A 25423-nucleotide genomic window follows, 5' to 3' on the forward strand; every position below is an offset into this window, starting at 1 on the left:
AAGACGCTGATAAAATGCAGAGTCTTCTGGTAGCACTAAGCAACAATGCCAGAATGTTTGGAATGCGCTTCTCTCCCTCTAAATGCAAGTTGTTGCTTCAGGACTGGTCTGCGTCAACACCTGAACTAAGGATAGGGAGTGAAGTAGTCGAACTCGTTGACAACTTCACTTATCTTGGAAGTCTGATCAGCCCTAATGGGTTGGTATCGGACGAAATCTCAGCACGGATTCGAAAATCTCGTTTGGCTTTTGCCAACTTACGTCACGTTCGGCGAAGTCAAGGTATCTTTCTACCAATAAAAGGACGAGTATACCGCACGGCAGTTCGTTCTGTTCTACTTTACGGCTACGAAACGTGGCCATTAAGAGTAGAAGGTACTCGGAGGTTACTAGTATTTGATCACAGATGTCTTAGAAATATTGCTCGCATCTGTTGGGATCACCGGATAAGTGATAGTGAGGTTAGACGCAGGGTATTAGGGAATGATGGTAAATCAGTTGATGAGGTTGTGAATATTCATCGACTGAGACGATTGGGTCACGTGTTACGTATGCCTGAACACCGTCTACCACGACGTGCAATGCTAACCGGTGTTCGGGATGGTTGGAAGAAAGTTAGGGGCGGCCAAACCAAAACGTGGCATCAGTGCTTGAAGTCACTAACTTCTAGTCTGAGCCATGTTGGTAGATGCAGACTACTTGGTTGGGGTCCGCATGACTATCGTAACCAATGGTTGGAGACTCTTGGTGACATGGCTCAGAATCGATCACAGTGGTGTAGGTGTATACACCTTCTCTCCCCTTAAACCGTGAGATTACAATTGCTTTATATCTTTCTTTCTATGAACTAATTCTTTCTTCCTGTACTATATCCTTATACACAATCTTTCTTTTGAACATTACTACCATTGAATTAACTACTTCTATGAATTCGGTATTCATCTTGTTGTGTTAATGAGTTGTGGCAACTTGGACGGATGCATATATGTGCCTGGTCCTACGTTGTAGCTGACTGACTGACTGATATATATATATATATATATATATATATATATATATATATATATATTATATATATATATATATATATATATATATATATGAGGAAAAGATATGATGGAAAAACTTGTAGACTAGTTTTTTTTATATTTTCCCCGGTTGACTGTTATTATTAATTAATTGAATAAGAAATTGGCATTCATACCTAATTTGATATTTATTTACATAAAATTGAATACAGAATGTTTGTGTGTTATTTAAATAATTTACTTCTATTCTATTGGTTATTAAAATGTGAATAAATTGCGCGAAATTATCCAATCAAGTGATTTCTTACAATTTCACTAGTATTTAACATGAATATTAGTTATATACATTACTTATTCAGGCATAGATACAAACTTTTTTCTTTGTGCATATGTATGCGTGCGTGTGTTTGTGTGTGTGTGTGCCTGTGTGCGCCATACATAGTTTCAGTAAAATAGTTTAACATCATAAGATCTTAATAATTATTTTCATCACGATAGTTAAATAATAATATTTTCCAGGTCATTTCACTAGTTATTCTACCAACCGGATATATGAAATGAGAAATTTTCATTTCAGGTAGTTTACCTTTAAAAAAAAAATAAAATACCTTGATGTGTTTTTCATACTATTCACACGTATGGGAAAAAAAAATATATATATATAATCAGAAGGGGTTTTGTAGAGATTGTAGTAATTTCAGTAGTTGAGATCATGAATCAATTGAAGCTAGAAAACTATGAAAAACCTGGAAGCACTGAATGGCCATTTCGTCCTATTGTGGGACTTCTCAGAAGTGTGTATCCATGACGCCGCCTCGAGAGGTTCCAACTCAGGATCTATCAGTGTTCCAGGTTTTCCTTGGTGGTTTAGTTTCAATTAACTCATGAATTCAACTGCTAAAATATCTATTTTAATCCTTTTGGAAATACATTTCATTTAAGACATTATATCTGTCTAATGTCTGCTTTAACAATTCCAATCATATTTGAAAATCTTTAAAAGTCTAGATATTCAACTATTGTTTCTTAATCTAAATTAACTTTTTTTCTAGAACAAAGTGTATAAAAACTTTTCTTAAATTCATAAGTCATTTTAATGAATGAATGCACAAGTCGATGTAAGCTAAATCATCATGGAAAACGTGGAATCATTGGACGACCGTTTTGTCCTAGTATGAAACTCCTCAGTCATGTGTGTTCACGATCATGCATACGAGATTCAAATCTACGACTTTTGGTCTCGCGAACAACTAACCTTTAAATCACTGAGCTGGCATCCAACAGTGTTCATGTCTAACTTTCATGTGTTTACTACTGACCAGCTCTGACATGATTTCACTGAGTTCTAATGAGAAGCCGTGATCCTATTCTCTTAAATAGTTATCTAGATAATGAATTGATATTAAGTGATTTAAACTTACAAAAAAGGCTATCTGTAGTCCTAATTTGTAAGTTATATGTATAGTCTAAACTTCCTTCAATGAAATGTCTTGTTCATTGAAAATCAGTTAAGATAAATTCCATAAATATTTTATAAACTTGACCAATGTTATTTTTTCTTAAGTTTCCTTACAATCCTATGTAATAGTTCATCTTGTGTACTTATTAGCTATCTCTAGACGATGTATAAGTATTGAATTGAAAATCTTTTTTTTATAAACCTGTCTCAAATGTTCTCCTTCTACTTGAATAAATCCTCTTATAATCATCATTATTTAGAGGTGACTGATGATATACTTTAAGGATATGGTTTTCTGGTACTTCATATCAAATTAAATCGGTATGTTTGGATTGATGCCTCAGATAGTAATTACACTATATACACAAATTGTTATGTAAATCAATATTGTCTTAGAAAATGAAGAAAAAACATTAAAAATTTTTGTAGTTTAAATAACAAATTGATTGTTATTTAAATTACCTAAAAGCATCTCAGTCCTACAGGAGGTTAGTTACGGCTCGGATTGCTCAGTGGTAACGTCTCCGACTGTGAAGCTGGGTGACACGAGATCGAATCCGCCAGGGAGCACCAGTTCCCTCAAGATTACAGGTACACCTTGATGACGAGTGCCAAGTAGCACGAAACCCGGGTCCAGGGTTTCCTGTTGACTACCTCCAACTACCAACTAAATCTCATTACCTAAAAGCATTGGATAGACATTCTACACTAGTATGAGACTTCACACCAGTGTACATTCATTACTCTACATCCGGGGATTGAATCATAACTCGAATTTTGAACATTCTATAATCTACACAAATCCCTCTATGCTAATAATGAGTATTTTCTCACTAGCGATCTATTCAAGATACGATTCCTAGAGTTCTAATCAGAACTTGTGACCAGTGAAGTTCAGTTATTGTCGGATGTGAAAGAGTTATTTACCACAGACTTTGGATTATTATGAATTATAATGATTAACTAAAGTTAGACATACACAAGAGTGGATGTCAATTCAATGGTTTCAGTTAAGCAAATAACTGCAGGCTTCGAAGATCTTGTGTTTGATTCCCTATGACATTGTTGTGAATACACATAGGTGAAAAGTTCCATACAAAAACGAAATGGGTGTCCAGAGCTTCTTCATTTCTAGCAATGATCTAACTAAAATTGTTCAGTAATATAAACTATACAAATTTAACAATCATTATAAAACTCCTGTCCTAATAATTTTGTATTTATTATCAACGTTATATATATAGGACGAAACGGCCATCCAGTGCTTCCAGGTTTTCCATGGTGGTCTAGCTTCAATTGAATCATCAATTCAACTATTAAATTACTATAATATTTGATTAAAGTAGATAAACTATGCAGATTGTAAAATGAAGATTTAATGATCACAATTTATGAATCTATTGCACAAAGTTATGTAACAAAAATGGTTTAATTGTATACTATTCAATTTCACACAAGTAGACAAATATTCTTGATTTCTTATCTACTCAATTTTTTTTTTTGGGTTTTTCAATAGTAGTCTAACTACAATTAGTTCATAATTTAAACTATGGACAATTTTACAGTCTATACAAATTCATTTATATGAATAAAAGAAACTAGTTACATTTTCAACTTTCTGTTTTTGTTGTGATAACGAAGAGAGAGAGAGAGAAAACAACACATTTTGTTTTGATAATCACTGACTAATTTCCCGCCATCTTCACTTTCCCCATACCTAGTTGTTATGCCTTTGACCAGTTAACAAAATACACAGATATTTAGTTCAGACATTTCTGTGTACGTGTGCGTGTGTATGTGTGTGTTAAATTAAGTATTTCACATACATATTTTACTGATTAATTAGGTCAGTAGACAGAGTAGTTTATTTACTTAGTTCAATTTATTGTTTTTAAATTAAAATTATAATAGTATTAATAATTTGTTTTAGTAAACATTATGAAAGTGACTTTTTAAAAGAGTTAAATGCAACAGATATGCCTTACTAATACGTACTAGATAATATGAAACCGATGTCAAGTAAGAGTTCCTATAGACTACCTCTAACCAACATCTTAAACTGTTTATTTTTATATTGGGATTGGATATAATCAGGTAGATTGTTCAATCTGTATTATGATGATTTAAATCATGGACTAACTTAAAGTAAACAAACATTGAAATACAACTGTCTAATGCTTTATATTATCACGTCCATTGTATTTTGATGTCAGGTGGTTGAAGGTAGTCAGTTGATATGAAAACTTACCTGATCTAAATATCGTGCTGGTTACCACTCACCAACAAGGTATACTTGTGTTCCGCATGAGATTTGAACTGGTTTGACTTAGTTTCATAGTGTGATGTGTTATCACTTAACAGTGATGAGCAGGGATATCTGTGCACGCGATTTTGAGTCATTTAGATTAATGGACACAACAATTAATCATTTGAATTCGATCAGCACTTCAAGATTGAATGAGTACTCTACTGATCACTACTCAATGCCAGATAGCACGAAACTTAGGTCTTAGGTTTCCTTTCAGTCATCTTTAATCCACTCTATATAATATGGGGAATAGGAATACATCATATTTGATATCATTTATTTACAGTTAGATTAGATATATATGAAGCGAAATGATTTGTATTTAATCTTACTGTATGAGCATATATCTACCATATCATACAATAATGAGTCTGTAACTATCTGACTAAGTCACATAATAACTCTTAAAACATGATTGCATGTCACAAGCGAGTGGGAAAAATTTATTTCATATGCCATTCGCCCCTCATCATATCAGAAAAATTTTCATTAACAGTTTAAAAATATGCAGAATGATATTTGTTTTTGCAAAACGAGATCAGTTAATAAGCAAATAAAGTCAAGGACTCGTTATATCTACTAGTGCAGTTCAAACACATCCAGTGTGTGGCAATTACCTACTTACAGCATTGAAAGATGATTAGTCCCCCAATAAAAAAAGTTAGAAGTGTAAACAATTGGATACCAACTAAGTGATTTGAAGGTTTTTTTGATTCGATCTATGATGGATTTGTAGATGCATACTACTCCTGAGAAGTCCTATATTAGGACAAAACAACTGCTTTGTGTTTATTGACTTCCAATATTTGTCTAAGATCATTTAGCGATGGAAGCTATGAAACTGGCTAACCCCCGTAAACCCCCTATTGTAAGTTATATGACCGTATTTTGCTTCAAGGCAAGATCTCGGGGTGCTAAAAAAATCATGAAACTACTCAACTTTCGTTATTCAAAATAAAGTCTTCGTAATATTGGTAACTATGCGTGTTTCCTTTCTTAATTTAATTTTTCTCACGAACTTTGACTTTTTAGCACTAATTTTAAGTGGCTAATTTTCTGTATCCTTCAAGGTAAGGCTTTTGTCACCATATCATACTGTATTGTACAATTCCAAGTATTTATGCTTGAATATTAAATATTCTTTACACTTAATTTTCTTCCTGTGTTAGAGGTGAATTGTTCAAATACTGAATGTCAGTTTCCGTCTTTGGGTCTATAATAGAACCGTTTATATAAGAATAACTCGATCGTTCTGTTATTGTCAAGTATCAGTGACTAACTGGAACTCCAATTAGACATAATAGTTTTTCCTAAGATTTAACAAAGGATACTGTAATCATTAAGGTGTGTATTGATGGAGAGTTCCGTAGTAAGACGAAACAAATGACCAATGTATCCTGGTCTATTCATCTCCACAAACCTCTTTCACTATGATTTTGATGATTATTAATAATGAATTTCACAAAGTCATATGTTTCATCTTAATTTTAACTCATGATCAACCGAATAAATCTAAGGGGACATTCAAATGACCAATAGGAAATAAGCCAAAATGTACATTAAATAGTCTTGGTGAATTATTGTTTTTTTTTTTGGAAAAAAGTAAATGATTCCAACGAATCATTCTGGTATATTCACTCATTTGTTTTCTTTTCTTGTTTTATTCAAAATTTTAGGCTCCTTTACCAAATACATTTGATAGTTTTTGGACAATGATATGGGAACAAAATACAAGTGTTATTGTAATGCTTAGTAAACTTATTGAAATAGAACAAGTGAAATGTGATCAATATTGGCCAAATACTGGAACATTAATATTTTCTGATAAATTAATTGTAACACATTTAGAAACTAATGAATTAGCTAATTATGTAATACGTTGTTTTGAATTGAGAAAAGATAAGTAAGTATTATTATTATTATTATGGTTTTGGGCCACTTTTATACACTTAAACTATTGGAATTAAGAATGATAATTTTTTTATAAACTAGATTAGATAGTAGTTATCAGAAAAATCCAAGAAACATAGTTAATCATGTTTAGCACTGGTCAGTCAGATGTAGTTATCATACCCTAGTGTTGATGCTCACATTAGGATTCGAACTGAGTAAGTTTTGATACAAACACCAGACGCATTATTAACTGAGTTACTGAATTCAGATAATTGTTAACTTGTTAATGTATGAAGTTTACATGACCATGTTAAGTCTTTTTGATTGAACGCTATATTCGTTTCCTAAGCTATTCTGGTAACCCGTAAGCTAGAACTACACAGCGACCTGAAACACCAGAGAGAAGACGCAAAATATGAGAGAATTACTTTACTCCAAGGTTCGTTTTTGTACAGAAAACATGGGTATTTATAGATGTTAACGTTTGTTAAATCAGCATTATATTTCGGCTAATCCGGTAACGACATATTATGCTACTGACCAATAGTAGCACGCCACGTTGGAATTCTAGAATGCTCCATCATGCTCTGATCGGCTAGGACTCTTCGGCTCCTTTTAGGCCTCTGGAGGCTCCGTTGAAGTTCTCCGAAAGCCGACTCAACAGAACATCAGTGAAAATTGGATTTATTCCATTGTTAATATTTAGTATAGAATTTGAATCAATCTTTTGTGGTATATACATATCCGGTATGAATATCCTCGATATCTTCATTTCGCTGTGATTTTGATGCAACTAACAGCAAATAGTAATCATGGATTAATTATGATACAAACATTGTATCCTTTGAATAACTTATTGATTATTAGGACTTGGTAACTCAGTGCATAATATATTGAGACTTGAAGTGAAAGATGTTCATTTCAAATTATTATTCAACTATCAACCATATATACCACATTTATATTCCTAAAATATGATTTATAGTTTAATAAATCATTTCAAATATATAAGTCAACAGATAAACAACAAAAAATTTTTTTGTTCATTTTTTGTTGACCTTTGAAATATTGCCAAAAAACAACAAGCGAGTTAAATAATAATGATCTGCAGAAAAAAATAGTTAACATACCACAAATAATCGTTGGCACCCAACCACCCACCCACCCAACTACACACCCACATACACTTAAACAAACAAACAAACAACAACTACAAATATTTTTGTCATCTAAATTGTTTATAATATGCATTTTTTTAGTATTTTATTTTATGGTATAAAGTGTTTTTTCTAAAAAAACAAACCAGAATGGCATACCAGACAATAAGACGCTACGTAAGTAACCTCCATTACAACGTATTAATGATTATGATTGACAACAGTTTAATGGTTCGAAGGTATAATTATTTTCAGAAGGGGTTTGTGGAGATTTTAGAAATTTCACAGATTGAAATCATGAGTTAATTGAAGCTAGACCTCCATGGAAAACCTGGAAACACGGGAGGGCTGTTTCGCCCTAGTATAGGGCTCTTCAGCAGTGAGCACCTACGATCCCGCCCCCCGCGAGATTCGAACCCAGGACCTATCAGTCTCGTGTCAGACTCCAGGAGTATCTCTTGAAGTCAGTCACTAGTGAGCAGATGATTATTATCAGAAGTGGTTTTTGGAGATTTTAGAAATTTCACAGATTGAAATCATTAGTCAGTTGAAGCTAGACCACCATGTGTTCGAATCTCGCGGGGTGCGGGATCGTGGACGCGCACTGCTGAGGAGTCTCATACTAGGACGAAACGGCCGTTCAGTGCTTCCAGGTTTTCCATGATGGTCTAGCTTCAGTTGACTCATGATTTCATTCTGTATAATTATTTATTTTAAAAAACGACATGAATACATTAGTATTGTAAAAGAAGCATTTCATTTATTTAAAATGCTCAGTGATTCGGGTAAAAAGAAAGACTTATGCTTTCGTAGTGAACATGAACATAGGTGTGGGCAACCAAATGTATTTGAATACAAATCATTACAGAATCTCTTAGAAAAATCTGAGAATCATACAATAAATACCTCATTTGAAAAATATCAATCAATTGTCTTAGACTTGATTGTTCCTTGTTTTCAAAACAATTATTCTCTGTTCTCATTCTCTTTACTTCGATCTTAATTTTCTACCGCTAGACGTTTCATTTTCTATTGATGATACATATTACTTATATCTGTTGACATCAGTAGCATACACCATACTTTGCTGACAAACTAATCAGATTCAAGATAGCAGATTTTGGATTATTGCTAAAGCGTTTGTATATTCCCGTTGATATTAAGCACTACTAATTGATGAATCCAATCTTCAAACATTTACTTCCTAAGTGAATAGCTTTGATATTGCCAGATATTCTAAAGTATTAAACCCAATTGTACAATCCAGTAACTATCTAGCTCAAGGGATAACGCACTGCCTATTTATTTTACAAGTCGCCAATAGTTGCTAAATAAAATATACTTTCACCTCATCATTGATAATTTGGTGTATTTATATTATTCAAGGTTCAAGAATAGAAGGAATGGATGTGAAGATAAACACATTGGTCTGTTATCAATATACATATAGTTACCTGTTTGACTGTTTGTTAGCAGAGATTAATTCATTTTGGTTATAGACTAGTTTATAAACAAAACTATCCATCTGAGAATAGTAATATACTGCTCAAATTATACAATAAGTAATCAGTTCCAAATAAATACTTTTCCCTTGGTATTATTTGGCTTGTATCTTCCCATTGAGGTTTAAGACTGCAATTGATCAGTCTGTTATCGGCATATGTGCATGCTGTGCGTTGCCTCGAGATGCAGGTACATGCAGCTAACGAGTCCTAAATAGGAGGAAACGCGCGTCCTGGATTCCACTGCTAGCCACTATCCATCATTGCTTACAAAAATAATTTTCCTTTCTAACTTATGTTGAAATCCCTGTATTTTTATTGGTAAATAAAGACAGAATTTTTGTCGTCAAGCCTAAATATCTTGTGTTCCATCGCAAATGACCTTGTTAATGTACATTGTTAAAAAGTCTCGTAATAGAATAAAACAGTTATCCAGTGACTTCTGGTTTTCTTAATGATTCATTCACAAAAGTTAATCTATGATGAAACTTTATATAAAATGTATCTACAAAAAATCATTATAATGTAAGACATTTATATAATAGATGAAAGAAATCTATAAATTAATCTGAATGTACAATGTTGAATGTCTGGAGGTAGTCAATAGAAAACCACTTGTTAGTTGTCATTGGTCAACCGATTGTACCTGTAAACTTGAGAGAACTAATGTTCCCTGTAAACCTGTGTCACCTAACATCACGGTTTAAAACGATAATTCAGGGCACTACTGACCTCATGTAAAACTGTGATATCTTTTTACAATTGATTGGTCATTATGTACAGACTTATGTTGTGTTTGTCTAGTCCTGATAATGAAGATTGAATCCTGTCGATTAGCTCATAGTTTAGCTACTAGTCTGGGTGACTCGATATCACTTGCACTATGTTTAAATGTTTGTTTGTGGAAGTTAACACGATACTCTAATGGATCTGGGATTCTTACTAGTTGGCACTCATCAATAATCTTGAAAGAATTGACGCTCCTTACGTGACTTGAACCTATTTAGATAGAAAATGTGATCAGTGGTAAAGAATTAGACGAATATGACTTTAATCACTGCTGAGTGAACCATTAGCGATCAGACATTATTTTCACGATTATTACTTTATAAAAGTAGTATACCGTGTTTACAGAAAAAAGTATAAGTTTCTAATTTTTTAGTGGTATTACTAACTGAATTTCAACCAGAAATTGTAATGTTTCCTTATAAAATTGACTGTTCTAATGTATCAGACTGGTGTTTTTGCCTTAAGAGAAATTTTAGTTGTATGGTTACGATTTCTAATAATCAAGATCGCTCCTCCCTCTTTACTGGTCATACAACATTAAAATAATGTTTTCATTGATGTAAGATACAATTAGGAAATTCGTCTATTGGTGTCTCGTGAACTATATTATACTATACTATACATTAGGAGGGCTATAGTCACTAAGCTGAAGATCTACTACTAAATGATTAAATAATTGCAAATATATCTGTCTAACAGAATGTCAGTGGTAACGTTTTGAATTTTGAAACGGCGTGATATGGATTAGAATTTCACAAGGAGGATCATTTTCTTCAAGATTACAGGTAAGTCTCCATTACGTGTATTAAAATATCAATAAACCTAGATCATCCAGGGCACTTTTGCCAAATACATTCAACCACCCAATACGTTAAATTTCATTTAATCTGATCAGTGTTAATTTAATGTAAGTTTCGATTGCGAAATTACGCATTTTTATACTACATGCAGTACATACTGATTAGTTACATCGAATCAGACAGGTTCTTGTTAAAGTTCACTTTCAAATGACTGTATGAAATCACAGTTGATTGATCACTGGGTGGTGACCAATGTCATGCGTGTCAAGTCCTTATTTAGTGCAGACCGAATGCTATCGACCATGTTGCAATGTGGCCACCAGTCTAGGTGACTCGGGATGGGTGACACGGGATCGAATCCGTCCGGGAGCACGAGTTCCCTCAAGATTACAGGTACGCCTTGCTGACGAGTGCCAAGTAGCACGAAGCCAGGGTCCAGGGTTTCCTGTCGACTACCTCCAACCACCATATAATCTCGACTGTATGAAAATTAATTAAACATACTAATTGATTATTAATTTATAGATAAATTTCAGTGTAGGGTTGTGGAGATTGTTGAATATCAGTGAAACAATAGACAGACCAACGATAAATTTTAATCAGATTTGCAATTTCACTAAAAACCGATATGTACTTTAATGTTTGTATTTTCCTTAGTTGTATACATCAATCTGTTTATTATTATATACAGTATTAGTTAAAGTTAATGAACATAATAAAATCCGTTTTCTTAACCGCTTCTTTTTATTTCATTTGACTACTGTGTTTACTAGAGAACATAGAAAAATTTGGCATTTGCAATACACAAGTTGGCCAGATCAAGAAGTACCAACTTATTCTACTGTATTCTTAATGTTTCTTCGACGTGTTGGTACAATTACACCGAACGATTGTGGTCCAATTGTTGTACATTGTTCATCAGGAACCGGAAGAACAGGTAAGAAAAGTACTGATTAGCACAATACTACTGATATACTAAAAACGATAATAATAGTAATAAACATTATAATCTATTAAAAAAATTTATAACTGAACATTTTGGCGAGAGGCTAATTTATAGACAAACTGTGATTGATACTAAAGTGACGACTGATAAATTTCAACCACTTAATACCGCCGAAATGGTTATAAAGTAATGTGAGGAATTGGGAAGAAAAGTTGGAGGTGGTAATTCCAACTGTCTTTAATTTAAATATGACTAACTGGTTCATAAATTACAATTCCCGCCAACTTTTCAAACTGAATTAATTTCAAGGGTTGAGATCATGAGTCAATAGAAGCTAGACCACCATTGAAAACTTGAAAGCACTGGACGGCTGTTTCGTCCTATTAAGGGACGCCTCACTAATGCGCATCCACGACCCTGCGTCGTGGGATTCGATATCATTATCGCACGCAAACACTTGACCTCTAAACCACTAAGCCGGCCGGTATCTAATTGTATTAATGTCTAACTTCAACTAATTCACGAAATTGAGCGACACAAATTTCCTGGAGTTCTAGTGAGGAGCAATGACCAGTGGAGTTCAACCTGGTCTGTTGTGACATAGTAACTCACTGATGACATTGGTGGACGAAACGGACGTCCAATACTTCCAGGTTTCTTATGATGGACTAGCTTCAATCGACTCATGATCTAAACTATTAAAATTTACTATAAGATCCACAAAAACCCTTCTGATATGAATTAATTTCACTGACAAAAAGTCAGAAGCTATGTATAGCTCTCTACTGTAATAAGTTTAATTGTACCTATATATGTATATATACTCAAATTCGAATCCCGATGTAAACATCAAAACTAGGAAAATTCACCTACATCCAACTAACGAATCTGGAATACGACATAACCAACATCTTAAATCCTATCTCTAATCATAATTCAATTGCTCACAATCTTTGAAATGATCTTTTTTTTTAAAACAATTAGTCCCTTTGATAAATTTCGATAATGCAATGAGAAGACGAAGTTTATCAGAATTATGTGATATGTATTTGAGCAATGCATTTCGAACAATCTTATCACACAGATACTTGTTAAGAACATTCATATATGAAAATTAAAAGGTCAACTAGACAGGTTAAGGGTAAATCATAACAAAGGAAAAAAATAATAAAGCATACAAAAACAAATGTAATTACCACTCTGGATAATAGATCAGTATTACCAGGGTAGGCTAAGTGTAAGGAAAAGTTGTTTTTGAATACATAAAGAGGGTTTTAATTGCCGTATAGCCAAGGCTTCAATAAACCTTAGTATGCGTCCTTGAAAGATTTTGTATAACACTACAAATGCTGATTTGATGTCAACCTTATGACCCATCTCAGAACATTTTTCTAACATATATCAATGGTTAAGATCATGAGTCAATTGATGCTAGACTATCATGGAAAACTTGGAAGCATTGGACGGCCGTTTCGTCCTATTGTGGGACTCCTCAGCAGTGCGCATCCACGATCCCGCACCCCGCAGGATTTCAACTTTTCCATGGTGGTCTAGCTTCAGTTGGCTAATGATTTCAACCTGTGAAATTTCTAAAAATCTCCACAAAACCCATTTTGATAATAATAATAATAATAATAATAGTGTTTTATTATTGTATAATAGTGATTGCGTGATTAATTCATAATTTAAATTTATCTCAATGGATTATATAATTGTTTTTTCAAGAATGAAACATTACGTAATTTATTGTTACATGGTTATCTTCATTCAGATAATAATATTAGTAATAATTAATATACTACTAATAAATGTTTGTAAGCGATAGTACAAATGAAAATGATTGTTTTTAGCTACATTATATATAATGCATACGCTTATTTCTATTTATAAATGCCTAATTGTTCTTTGCACACATTCAGTGAAAGGAAATTGCTTTTAACCAAAATGTTTTCATCTATAAACGAATGAGATTACCTTTTTTTTAGAACATAATTGAAAATGAATTAATTTGTATCTCTTTTTTTCTGATAAATATTAATAAAGAAGGTAATTTTTTATCATTTATTTATATAATCACATTCCATACATATATGAATGAATAAGGATGATAAGTCCTAGGTTGGAATCTCGCGAGGCGCCATCTTAGATGAAACGGTCGTCCAGTGTTTCCAGGTGATCTAGCCTCAATTGACTCATGAATTCAATTATTAAAATTGATATTTATAAGTTGAAAGAAGTAATTCTTAAGTATGTTAAATGAATGGGTAGATGTAGTAACTTCACAGTAAACATTCAAAAGAAGTCTGATCATGGGTACGATAGGTAATTAGCACACTACATAATGTAGATCATAAACACAACAATACCAGACAAACAATAATGGAACGCACGGATCCTACACCATTTGAATCTTACACATTTGAACTGCTGGTACAGTATCTCAACTACAGTAATCTTTAATGCCTAGTATTTGGAATTCTGTTTTCGTACTATTGATAATTACCATGGTAAGTGTGTTCTAGTTTGTCAAGTGAAGGAAAATTATTTGGGATAATTGCGTATTGCAGTTAGCTTATTCTACAAGATTAATACATATATTAACGTAAATGAAAGGAAGTCCTGCTTGATCTAGGCTTCCTCTTAGTTAGCATACACCGAAAAGACATATTTGGAACTGTGTAAAGTACTGGTATTCTCAGTGCATTACTTAGTGTCTCAGTGAGTGATTTTACCAGCGAGTTGCTCCGGTTATGACTGACTTCCTGAATTACTTCAGTGTTTTTAAGGTAATTAGTCATTGAATAGAGTAACCTATGGTATACTTGACTATTGTTCAAATTGTGGCTTGATCAATAGAATTCAATCACTACTTAAAAAACTAGATAAGAATGATTTTAGTCACTACCCAGTGTTTAATGAACTTCTAATGATATAAACATATATATCTGGAACGGTTAACTCTAACATGGATATTTATATAAATCTGGATATATTAGTAGGGAAACATCCTGTATGTACTACTAATAATTAGTTACTTGGTAATTTTAATCTTCCAAATGGATAAAAATCTCAGATCTCTTCTGTATTAAATTTTTAATAGAAAGTATAAGACTTCACGGTATATGTACTTTTCTGTCTGTTTCTTATGAAGATTATTCACTGTTAACCTCTGTGATTATTTTTTTCATCATGAACCGATATCCAGTAAAGAGACATTGAAAACCAGGAATAATTAGATTACTATGCTATTCTAGTGTAAAATTTCGTATCAGTATATGTTTAAGATCACATACAACACTGAAATTCAACGCCTAGAGATATGTATAGAAAGCTCAATATTACCGAGTCAGAATTCAGCATTTAACATCCTCAACTTCAGTCAATATTTAGCGCTGTACAAACGTTAACCACTTTCACTGAGGCAACGTTGTCAAATACTGAATTTGGTTGACCTCACAGGTGTTTGAGGTTTATTCAACATTAGGTTACTTATTAGAAGTATCCAAAGATTACTTTAAAACAATAAATTTAAATAAAGATATTCCTTTTATACAATTGTATTCAAAGGCTTACATAATTTAATTTGCAGAGCAATCTCAGTCGAACAACTATTGAAAGCTAGGAAACACTAAGAGGCAGTTTCATCCTTAAATGTGGTTCTTCCTTAATTCACGACGACGGAACCCAGTACCTTCAGCATCACCAGTCAGTTCCTAACCTTTGGACCATTGAGCCTGAATCCGATGACTTCAATATTATTCTTCAGTAGTTGTCTAACTAATATCAATCTATGATGTTAACTATGAAATTCAACTATTTCCACAATCCCTATATTGTATTATTAGTGAGTTATTTACTAAACGAAAATGTTCTTTGACATCATATCCTATTGCTTATTCATTTATTTATTTAGGCGTTTATATAGCAATTAATATATTGCTGGAACGTATGAAAAATGAATCAGTAATTGATATATTTGGTCTGGTGAATCAATTACGTTTACAACGTAATTATATGATTGAAACACAAGAACAATATCAATTTATATACACTGCATTACTTGAATCAATTACAGATGGAAATACAGAAGTATCTGCACGTAATCTATACACACATGTACAACATTTATCTATATTACAAACTACTACCACTACTATTAGTAGTACAAATGATTATATTAACAATTTTAATAGTCCATTATTAACAACTATAACACCAACAACTACATCAGTGAATAATTTAAACGAACTATCTAATAATGCAACGACAACACATTCGTTAGGTTTGACTGGTTTTCAACTAGAATTTCGTAAAATTAATAAATTATCACCTAATATAACTTTAGCATTGAATTGTAGTCAATCAAAAACTGGTTTTGTCAGTTATACACCACCTGGAAGTCCTATGCATGGTTATAAATTAAGTGTATCATGTGATGTAGCCAAACAAAGTGTAAGTTTAAGTGATATTATTTAATGTTTTAATCGAAAAAGTTTTGTGGAGATTAGTTATACTAATCAAAGATTGATCCCACTGGAGGTAGAATTGAACACCGGAGAGCACTAGACAACTAATTTGTTTCAGTATAAGAAGATATCATTAAATAACTTCAGTTATGTCGGCAGTGGAACACATTCTATCAAAATCACTGGATGATTATCTCACTATATCGCTAAGTAATTGAAGTTAGAGTTGTACTTTTTGACTGTACTTCACTGACTCTAATAGTTTGTCAGGATACATGTTCCTGGGTTCAATCCCTAGTGGGATTACAGTTATGCGCTTCCTGGCTTTCAATGGTACTTCAACTGAATATAATCTTTGACAGCAACTAATCATAATCTCATTTAAATAAAACATTAAAGATGTATATATCCAAAAAACTCGACATTCTCAATATTGAAATAAACAGAAAATCGTAAAGCTTTCTAGATGTTTGCTTATAGATTGTTATAGACTCTTGATCACTGTTAAATATAATCCATCTATTCCGTTAACAATTGACAGATAAATGTTTATCTATTCTAAATTGTATATACCACTATCAGTGTTATTATTAGTTTAATTGACTTTCAAGAGTTTAGTATATTATTATTAGTAGTAGTGTGATGCGTACCACTTACGTAGTATATAACGCGAGTCAGGAATGTAATGTCTGTCAGCAGAAGATTGGGAAGCTCAAGAAAGGAAGAACGGGGATAGAAAGCAATTAGTATAGAAGTGCAAGAACGATGAAGTCCGAGACAATTATTGAACATTTTGCAAATTAGGTATTATAGTATGGTTTTTCTATTTAACGAGTAACTCTGTCATGTTGTGTTAAATATAATTCGGTTGTCCTCACCTGTGTTCTCCTTCACTACAGTAGTAGTAGTAACAGTAATAATAATAACATATCAGGGTTTATGGAGATCACTGAATTCGTTAGTTTACATCATGGACTGATCAGAATTAAACAACCAGTAAAAATATTTTTTTAAACAACACTGGATATCTGTCTCGTTTTAATACGGGGTTCCTTAACAGTAGGCATTGATGTCTACACTTAAGGTCGAACCCAAGACTTTTACTTTTTACAGTGCACACCTAATCTCTAGACCATTGAATTAATAGTTAGTTGTGGTATACATTTCTAGCTGCAATCACTTCACTGTATCGTACAGCTATCTTGAAATATTATTATTATTATTATTATTATTATTATTATTATTATTATTATTATTATTAGATAAATACCTTACACTTAACACAGATGAACCTTACTGATCACACCTTTGTAGAATTCATGAGAATTATCTCTAAAATCTATTTACCAGTGAGCAAACGGTAAATATTATTACCATGAATGCAGGTTGTAAAGACTAATGGATTGATCTTCGTTAAATATTATTATTTTTTTCTATATTGTCTACAAATGAAATCGATAACAATTTAAGAACAAAGAAAAAAAGAATAACGATAGTAGCTCACTGATGACAATGGTGGATGTGTTGCTCAATTTCGTCGAATAGTTGGAGTTAGACATTAATACGATCGGATGCCAGCCGGCTTAGTGGTCTAGAGGTTAAGCGTTTGTGTGCGATACTGATATGTGCTGCGTTGGAATCCCACGACGCAGGATCGTGGATGTGCATTGCTGAGGCGTCCCACAATAAGAAGAAACGGCCATTCAGTGCTTACAAGTTTTCCATGGTGGTCTGGCTTCTATTGACTCATGATCTCAACTACTGAAATAAGGAGTAATGTTTTTAAAAAGAGGTCAGTAAAAATAAATTTTAAAAAAGTCATATATCTATATGGTGATGATCATATATGTATTTCCATATACATTTTAGCTTAGTAACAATAATCTCTCATTTATAATCCTATAGCTTGTATGTTCGATTTCTTTTCAGACAATAAATTGAACTTTTAAACTTAAACAGTCTATAAATCATGAGTCAATAGTAATCTAGACAATTCAGTTCATTTTAGTCATCTGATTCAAAAGGATTTAAATTAAACTATTTAGTTAGTGAAATCCAAATTACGAATGCATATATATATATATATATATATATATATATATATATATATAATAGTTGAATTCATGAGTCAGTTAAAGCTAGACCACCTTGGAAAACTTGGGAGCATTGGACGGCTGTTTCGTTCTAGGATGGGACTCGTCAGCAGTGAGCAACCACGATTCCACCCGTGGGACCCGGACTCAAAATCTATCGGTCTCGCGCGCGAACACTTAACTTCTAGATCATTGATCCAGCATCCAGTGATGTTAATGTATAACTTCGACCAAATACATATGATTTGAAATGTTATTAAATACTACTCGAATAATCATTTCAATTACGATAGATCTCTAGTGATTTATTTCAAACTTAATATATTTTCTTCAATTTACTTAATTGCATAGTAAATAGTGTGGATGTGTTATCAAATGAATAATTTCTAGATTAATATATCTTAAATTCCGAATTACTTAAAAGACTTTCATTCAAGACCAAAATCAGAATAATCAATCCTGACTTGAAAATAATTCTGTTATGAAAGTTAGAACTACCATTACTATGATTAAAAAAAAGTACACGTACTTGTAAACAGCTGTTATGCAAGATATTTCATATCTGCTTTACAGAGCCAATCATCAATAACTTACTTTGGTAGAGAACAAATCAGCTGGTAGCTGAATAGTAGACCAGGAAAAGGTGTTAGAGGTGGATAGGACATAATTCGCGTGAATCAGCAAACTAGGTTGACATTAAGTAACCGGCCTATATGATTCCCTACCACCCCTTTTAAAAAAATTGTGGGGTGTGAATGAAAAATTTAGGTATCATTGATTGGTGGACTTGTTTTGCAAGTGTGTGCTCAAGTGATAATGAACAAAAATTGTGTTACCTTTAATAATTTTGTGATTGGTCGTAAACTGTTCATCTTTGTAATCTGATTAGTTGAAATCGAAATCACATCTGGAGCTGTGATTGGATACCAGAATTTTCATTTTTTACATTTGAAATTTAATGATAATGAATAATTTTTTTTGTGTAATCTTAGTCTTGAAAAAAATTTAGACTTTTGAAGAAAAAGACACCAACTTAATTGCATTACCATGCAATCCTACTGTTAGTGAATGTGTATTGGGATCAATTTTTGTTTTCCGATCAAGTATACCTTGAATTGAAGTCGTTAGTTATCGGAACAGGAATAATCATATGTATCTCAGTAAAAGAAAGTTTTTGGGAAAAAGCATCTGTAAACCGGTTTGAATATTTGATAATAGTGATTACTGAATGAGGTCGGTAGTCAAATATTTAATACCAAATTAATAAACAAATTATCACCAAAGTGTGTGCATAGGCTTTTTTGTAACACACGGTGTGTTAATGGGAAAAAGAAATCAACATATCAATAAATCATCATGATAAATTACTGGTTGCAATATGTATAATTCAGGTGAACCAACCGTAGACGATCATTTAATGAACTGACTTTGACAGTATATGAAAGTAGTAATAAATTTTCCGAAAAAGACACTTAATATTTAGTAAAGGATTATTTTGTAAATGTTCATTCATAATGAGAATTAGACAACGTTAGATTTAAATGTGGTTAATTTGTAAAAGTCCATTGAAACGGTTTATTGTGTTCACTTGTAAATTATTTGTAGTTCTGTATTTTAAAATTAATTTTTGGTCGTAATAAAAACTAGTTTGTTTAATCAGTCATGTGTGAATATTGTTAACCGCCGTAATATGAAACCTGAATTATCTAGACATTATGAATGTAACCATTTTTGACAAGCATTTGAAATATCAGTTTCATGAAGTGTAAATGAACAAGCCTACGTCGTCTGACTGACTCAACAAATATTTATCGACTTTAAACGTATAAATATGAGTAAGGTCAACTGTATCAATGAACATTTACAATGCTATTAGTATTATTTATTTTCCTTATTATTATTATTATTATTATTATTATTATTATTATTATTATTATTATGTCAATTGACAAGATTCAATTCTTGTACTATGTATTTCATTGACACAAAATTTTTGCATTTTCAATTTTCCTATAATGCTTAGTCACTTATTGTGACTGAACACTTTACTGCAAATCATCCCGACCTTTAGTGAATGACCTTTTTAATTTGTAAATATATATATCGTTACAGATGTAAACGTTAACCATTGTTAACACATTACATTGTCAAATTCATAAATGTCATGCCTTATTTTTGGACTTTATAAAATAATAAAATTATGGACTAATAACTGTATAGTGTGATGATGAAGTTAAGGAAAACGATTGTTTCCTAAATTATTTTTGATTTTTGAATATTTTAAGGGAATATTTAACTGGTACAACGAGATTGTACCAGTCATAAATAGTTGATGAGGTGTGCAAATGAATACGGTGATATAATCAGTAGTTATGAATAACTATGGAGGCTTAGTTTACGATCAGACGTACTTCTTACGTACGCATAGTTCTGGTTTCAGGAAATTTTAATATAAAACAAGAATATGAAGTTCTTGTTTTGTGTATCTATGAAACGGATAATATTCTTATTTCTTTTACACTTACTGTATGACCTTTTATCACCATCATCATTTCAATGATGATGGTTTCAACTTGTTTTCAAATGTCATTATTTTATTCCTAAATAAGTTAATTTTCTCAATTTCGTTTACTTCTCTATGAGCTTTAATCACATTCATCTTTGTAATTATCTTATTACATTCACTAATAAATGTCATCATAAGTTTATTGACCTAACGACAAAATTACGATTTTCACTCATTTAAAATATTCCTATTAAAATGTACTCAAAATGTACTTTTATTAGATAGTTTACAAATGTGTTACTAAAACATGAACGCTAATCACATTATTTTCAATATAAAATTACTAGATTAGTCTTCATTAGATGACAAAATCTTGTCTAAGTTTTCTTAACCTTTATATCTAATAAACGTTAGAAACAAGTTTACGAATACATGAACGATAATCGCTTTTCCATTATTAATCTCTAAGGGATATCTGAATTCATGAGACATTAATAAGTGCTTAATCACTTGACCTTTGCGGCGGAAAAGTAGTAGATAAAAAATAATGGAAATCAAATTGTGGGTGGCCCTGAAAAGGGCCTTTACTCGTTCTCGCGGTCGAACGTCATCACTATTAGTTTGTAATGGCGCCACAGATAGGACAGTGCACTGCTCGTACGTTCGGCGATGGGTCGTAGGCACAGAAGGAATGAACGAAACACTTACCCTCTTTATCACATTCCGAACAAGGTGTACGCGACACAGAATATGGTGTGCATCCGGATACACCTGCGTAATAGCAGCAGCAATTGCAGGTGAATCATCGGTCACAATGCCTACCAGTTGTCGACTGTTGGTACACCGTTGGAAAAAGAAGAGGAATCGAGAAATCAAGGCCGACGTTTCGCGACTTAAAAAGGCAATGCACATGGGTATTGCCTTAAAATTCATATCCATGGCAACGACTTGATATAAATGGACGTTCTCGTTATTAGTTTTGTACGTCCCGTCAAAACCAATTACGTCACAAAAGTGACCGGCCAAATTCACTTGCTCAGCAGTCATGAAGAAGAAATACGATAGACAGTTCTCATCGTCCAATTCGTATTCGCAAAGCCCACCCAAGGATGTTATGTGAGCTTTCAATTTCCCGTAATCACCTATAGTGTACATTATAAATTGGCAAATTCCGTACCAGGAAGGTTCGCGTGTGAGAACACTTTGTACCGCATATTGCAGACATCTTGAGCGGTCAGACATTTCCCATAAGATTGGTAAGCAAAATTCCTGATGTGGAATGCAGCGGTACCGGAAATCAGCAGCGGTCTCACAGTTTCAAACTCCCCATCCGTTAACCTGCGCATCCATGAATTACCCTGGTACCTCAGGGAATTGCACTCGTGATTGTGATGTACATTCCCACGTACAACAGTCCAATAGCCGTCTATAATCTTACAAAACATAAATGCTGGACATTGGGTGTTCATAGAAGCCCTTCATTAAAAAAAATTATAAAACAATTTACCAAATTACCTCCTCCGTCTAATACGTTGTGACGAACCGCTAGATCTTATACGCCCATTTCGCCAACACACAAATTTAATGTAGGATTTTTGATCTCTGCCAATATGCGAATCTCTCACTACATAATGACTGTAAGTCGATCTTTCAAAATTTGTGATAGTGGTCTTTAACGCTTCAACCGATGGAAACGCAACCAGAAACAAGGTAGTCAAAAAGACTTCCTCCATTTCCGTTACGTGAGAAACACCAGCGCTCGTACTCGGCACGTTACTCTGCTCCATAATGACGATTGAGATTGTGCTTCGTCGACAAGTACTGATAATTTATAACAATTTTCAAGACATAACTAACCAATTAAATCTAATTTTTGGAACTAGCCATTTCATTGGACGAAACACGGGATGAAAAATATTGTAATTTGGGGTTGGAAAATTTTTTTTAAAAAAAAATGGCCGGTCGGATAATATTATTCAGCAAACTACATCTCAAGCAGGCCGTAACTTGGAATGTTCAAGGCCAAAGAAAAAAAGTAGGCCGAACAATACATTTTGCTGAGAATTGATGATAGACGACAAGATGATGAAAATTACTTCATAATATCTGGGAAGAAGAGCTCAAGACAGGGTTGCTTCATTATTGCTGGTGTTTGGCTTATGCACCATATGGAGTACTAAACACGTTTCCAATAGTATAGTATGGATTACAGAACTAATCATGTTGAGAAATTAACACAAATAACATGATCATCTTAATGCATCATAAATTGATTAGGGTCGGTTCTTACCAGGTGTTTTAAAGTTGTGCTCTCTATTAGAAGTGTATGGAATTGTGAATACTTACTGCTGATGATTTCTAAATTATAACGAAGCAGTTGTCCATTCCATCTTCAATTTCACTGATTCTTACATTTACGAATATTTGTGATAAAGATACATTGAGTTTTAAGATGTTTAGTTGACGAATGTGTTATTCATTTGCAATCAATGTTATACTTATCTTGATAAATCCTATACTCAACAACAAATGTTTATTCCAATGCTACATAAATCATATCACATTATTCCTATCTAGTTGTATATCCAAAGAGTACAATATTTAAGGGTACACTTACGCTTTGATCGTGTATGTTACAAAGAGTTAGAACTATACAATCGAATCAAACTAAGTGGTCAGTAGCAATGTGTCTAAATCCAGTTGGAAAACTTAAGCTTTACATTAATCATTAGAAGTCGTGAGTAGTTCTAATCATCTATCTTTGTTTTAGACAACAGATACTAGGTTCATATAAAAACATGAAGGGGACAAAGTTGATGAGGCCCGATCAGGAAGAAACAAAAAACCGTGATTTAACTACTATCTGTTATCTACAATATGATTTGATATTAAATAGTTTAAAATAAATGAAGATAGAAAATCACCTTTTAACCTAAACAGTATCCTATAAATAAAACATTACGCTACTCATTCTACTCACCTTTTATAGTTTGCAAACAAATTCCCAAACACAGCGAAATTAAATCCATCAAGATACAATCTTTGATATGAGCTTTACTCATGCTTTATATGCTAACTGTGCAGCAGACTTTTTTCTAAACATTATGAAAGTCAATCTAACTATTATTTACTCAGGTACTATTGTAGTGAGCAGAACACGGTTGGGGACAATCGAATGTATTAGACACAGCATTACAGAGCATCTCAATAAAATCTGAGAACTATATATTAAATCGTTAATTTGTAAAATGTCCACCAGTTGTTTCAAAATGCCTCAGACTTCATTGTTCTTACATTTTCATACAAATTGCATTCTATTCCCACTCTTGCTTTCTTGATCTTCCCCCATCTTCTGCTGCCAGACATTACATTCCTGACTTGCATAATATACTACTTATATCAATATAAGTAGCACACACCACACTATTACTGAATATGTATATTTCGTACCTTTAATATATAACTAACGACAGATAATGAGATAATACTTTATGAAACTGAACATACTGTTTGTTATGTAGATGGTATTCGTCATGGGTCGATTTTATGTAAGTTATCATTGGAAACTGAAGAGCAATACTTAACTGTTTCGTCATACCACTCTTTAGAAGTGCTAACTCCTAATCCTCCCAAGACCAGATTTCATTACATTCAGGTCTCATGAAAGGCATTTAATCATCAGACCTCGAACAACGTTGTAAGTTAACAGTATTGTGGAATCCTGCACATTCTAAGATGAAATACGCGTACACTTCACCTTAGGTTTTCATTAATATTTGTAAGAAATACTATTTACAAATTAAACAAACTTACACAGAATCCCTTTCATAAAAATACTGTTTGACCTAAGTACTTACACATAATCATAAAGTTCATATCTATACCATGACAACAACGATAAAAGACTACATGAAAATCACCTTTTATCGTATCAGATATGATATGATAAACGATAATACAATCGTATAGTAACGGTTACTGAATAAAATATTAATGTCAAAATTAGCGTGGAAATTTCAGACATCGTAGAAGTATTATCAATCATATTAAACAATATCTAACAACAAAAGGTGAATAGGTCACTCAGACAAGGATTAAAGTAAGTTCACCAGACATTAGTTAGTTATTTGTATGAAAAAACTCAACTTTTTGAAACTTATCATGGTATCGATGCTTGAAAAAGAACATTGTTACAAAGAGAAATCTAACTTTAATACACTAATAACGATAGGATAAGTATCCATGACTTTATAGCTTATCGTTCTTCCATAAATAATATGTATGTGGTATTAGGCATTTTTGAACACTTTTTTGTTCATTTATTAGATGATTACTGTATGTAAGAACATTTTTTCCAACTGAGGACTTCATTTCAAGCACTGAATTTTACGTTATTCGTTTCTTTCATCCAGTAAGTTGGGGTATATTATGATAGCTGTTTATAGACGGTATACGCGAAGAGATTCAGATGACTGA

General features: G+C 32.7%; 1 protein-coding gene across 1 annotated transcript in view; it reads left to right on the forward strand.

The window, feature by feature from the left end:
- Window positions 1–25423, forward strand: part of MS3_00000599 (uncharacterized protein) — an 86335-nt gene that overhangs the window by 45903 nt on the left and 15009 nt on the right. The window contains exons 10-12 of the mRNA XM_051208303.1: window positions 6472–6698; window positions 11710–11873; window positions 15796–16334. Coding sequence (XP_051065499.1) covers window positions 6472–6698; window positions 11710–11873; window positions 15796–16334 — 930 coding nt within the window. The remainder of the gene's footprint in view (window positions 1–6471; window positions 6699–11709; window positions 11874–15795; window positions 16335–25423) is intronic.

The sequence above is a fragment of the Schistosoma haematobium genome, chromosome 6, assembly GCF_000699445.3.
Source record: "Schistosoma haematobium chromosome 6, whole genome shotgun sequence".
Classification (NCBI taxonomy): domain Eukaryota; kingdom Metazoa; phylum Platyhelminthes; class Trematoda; order Strigeidida; family Schistosomatidae; genus Schistosoma; species Schistosoma haematobium.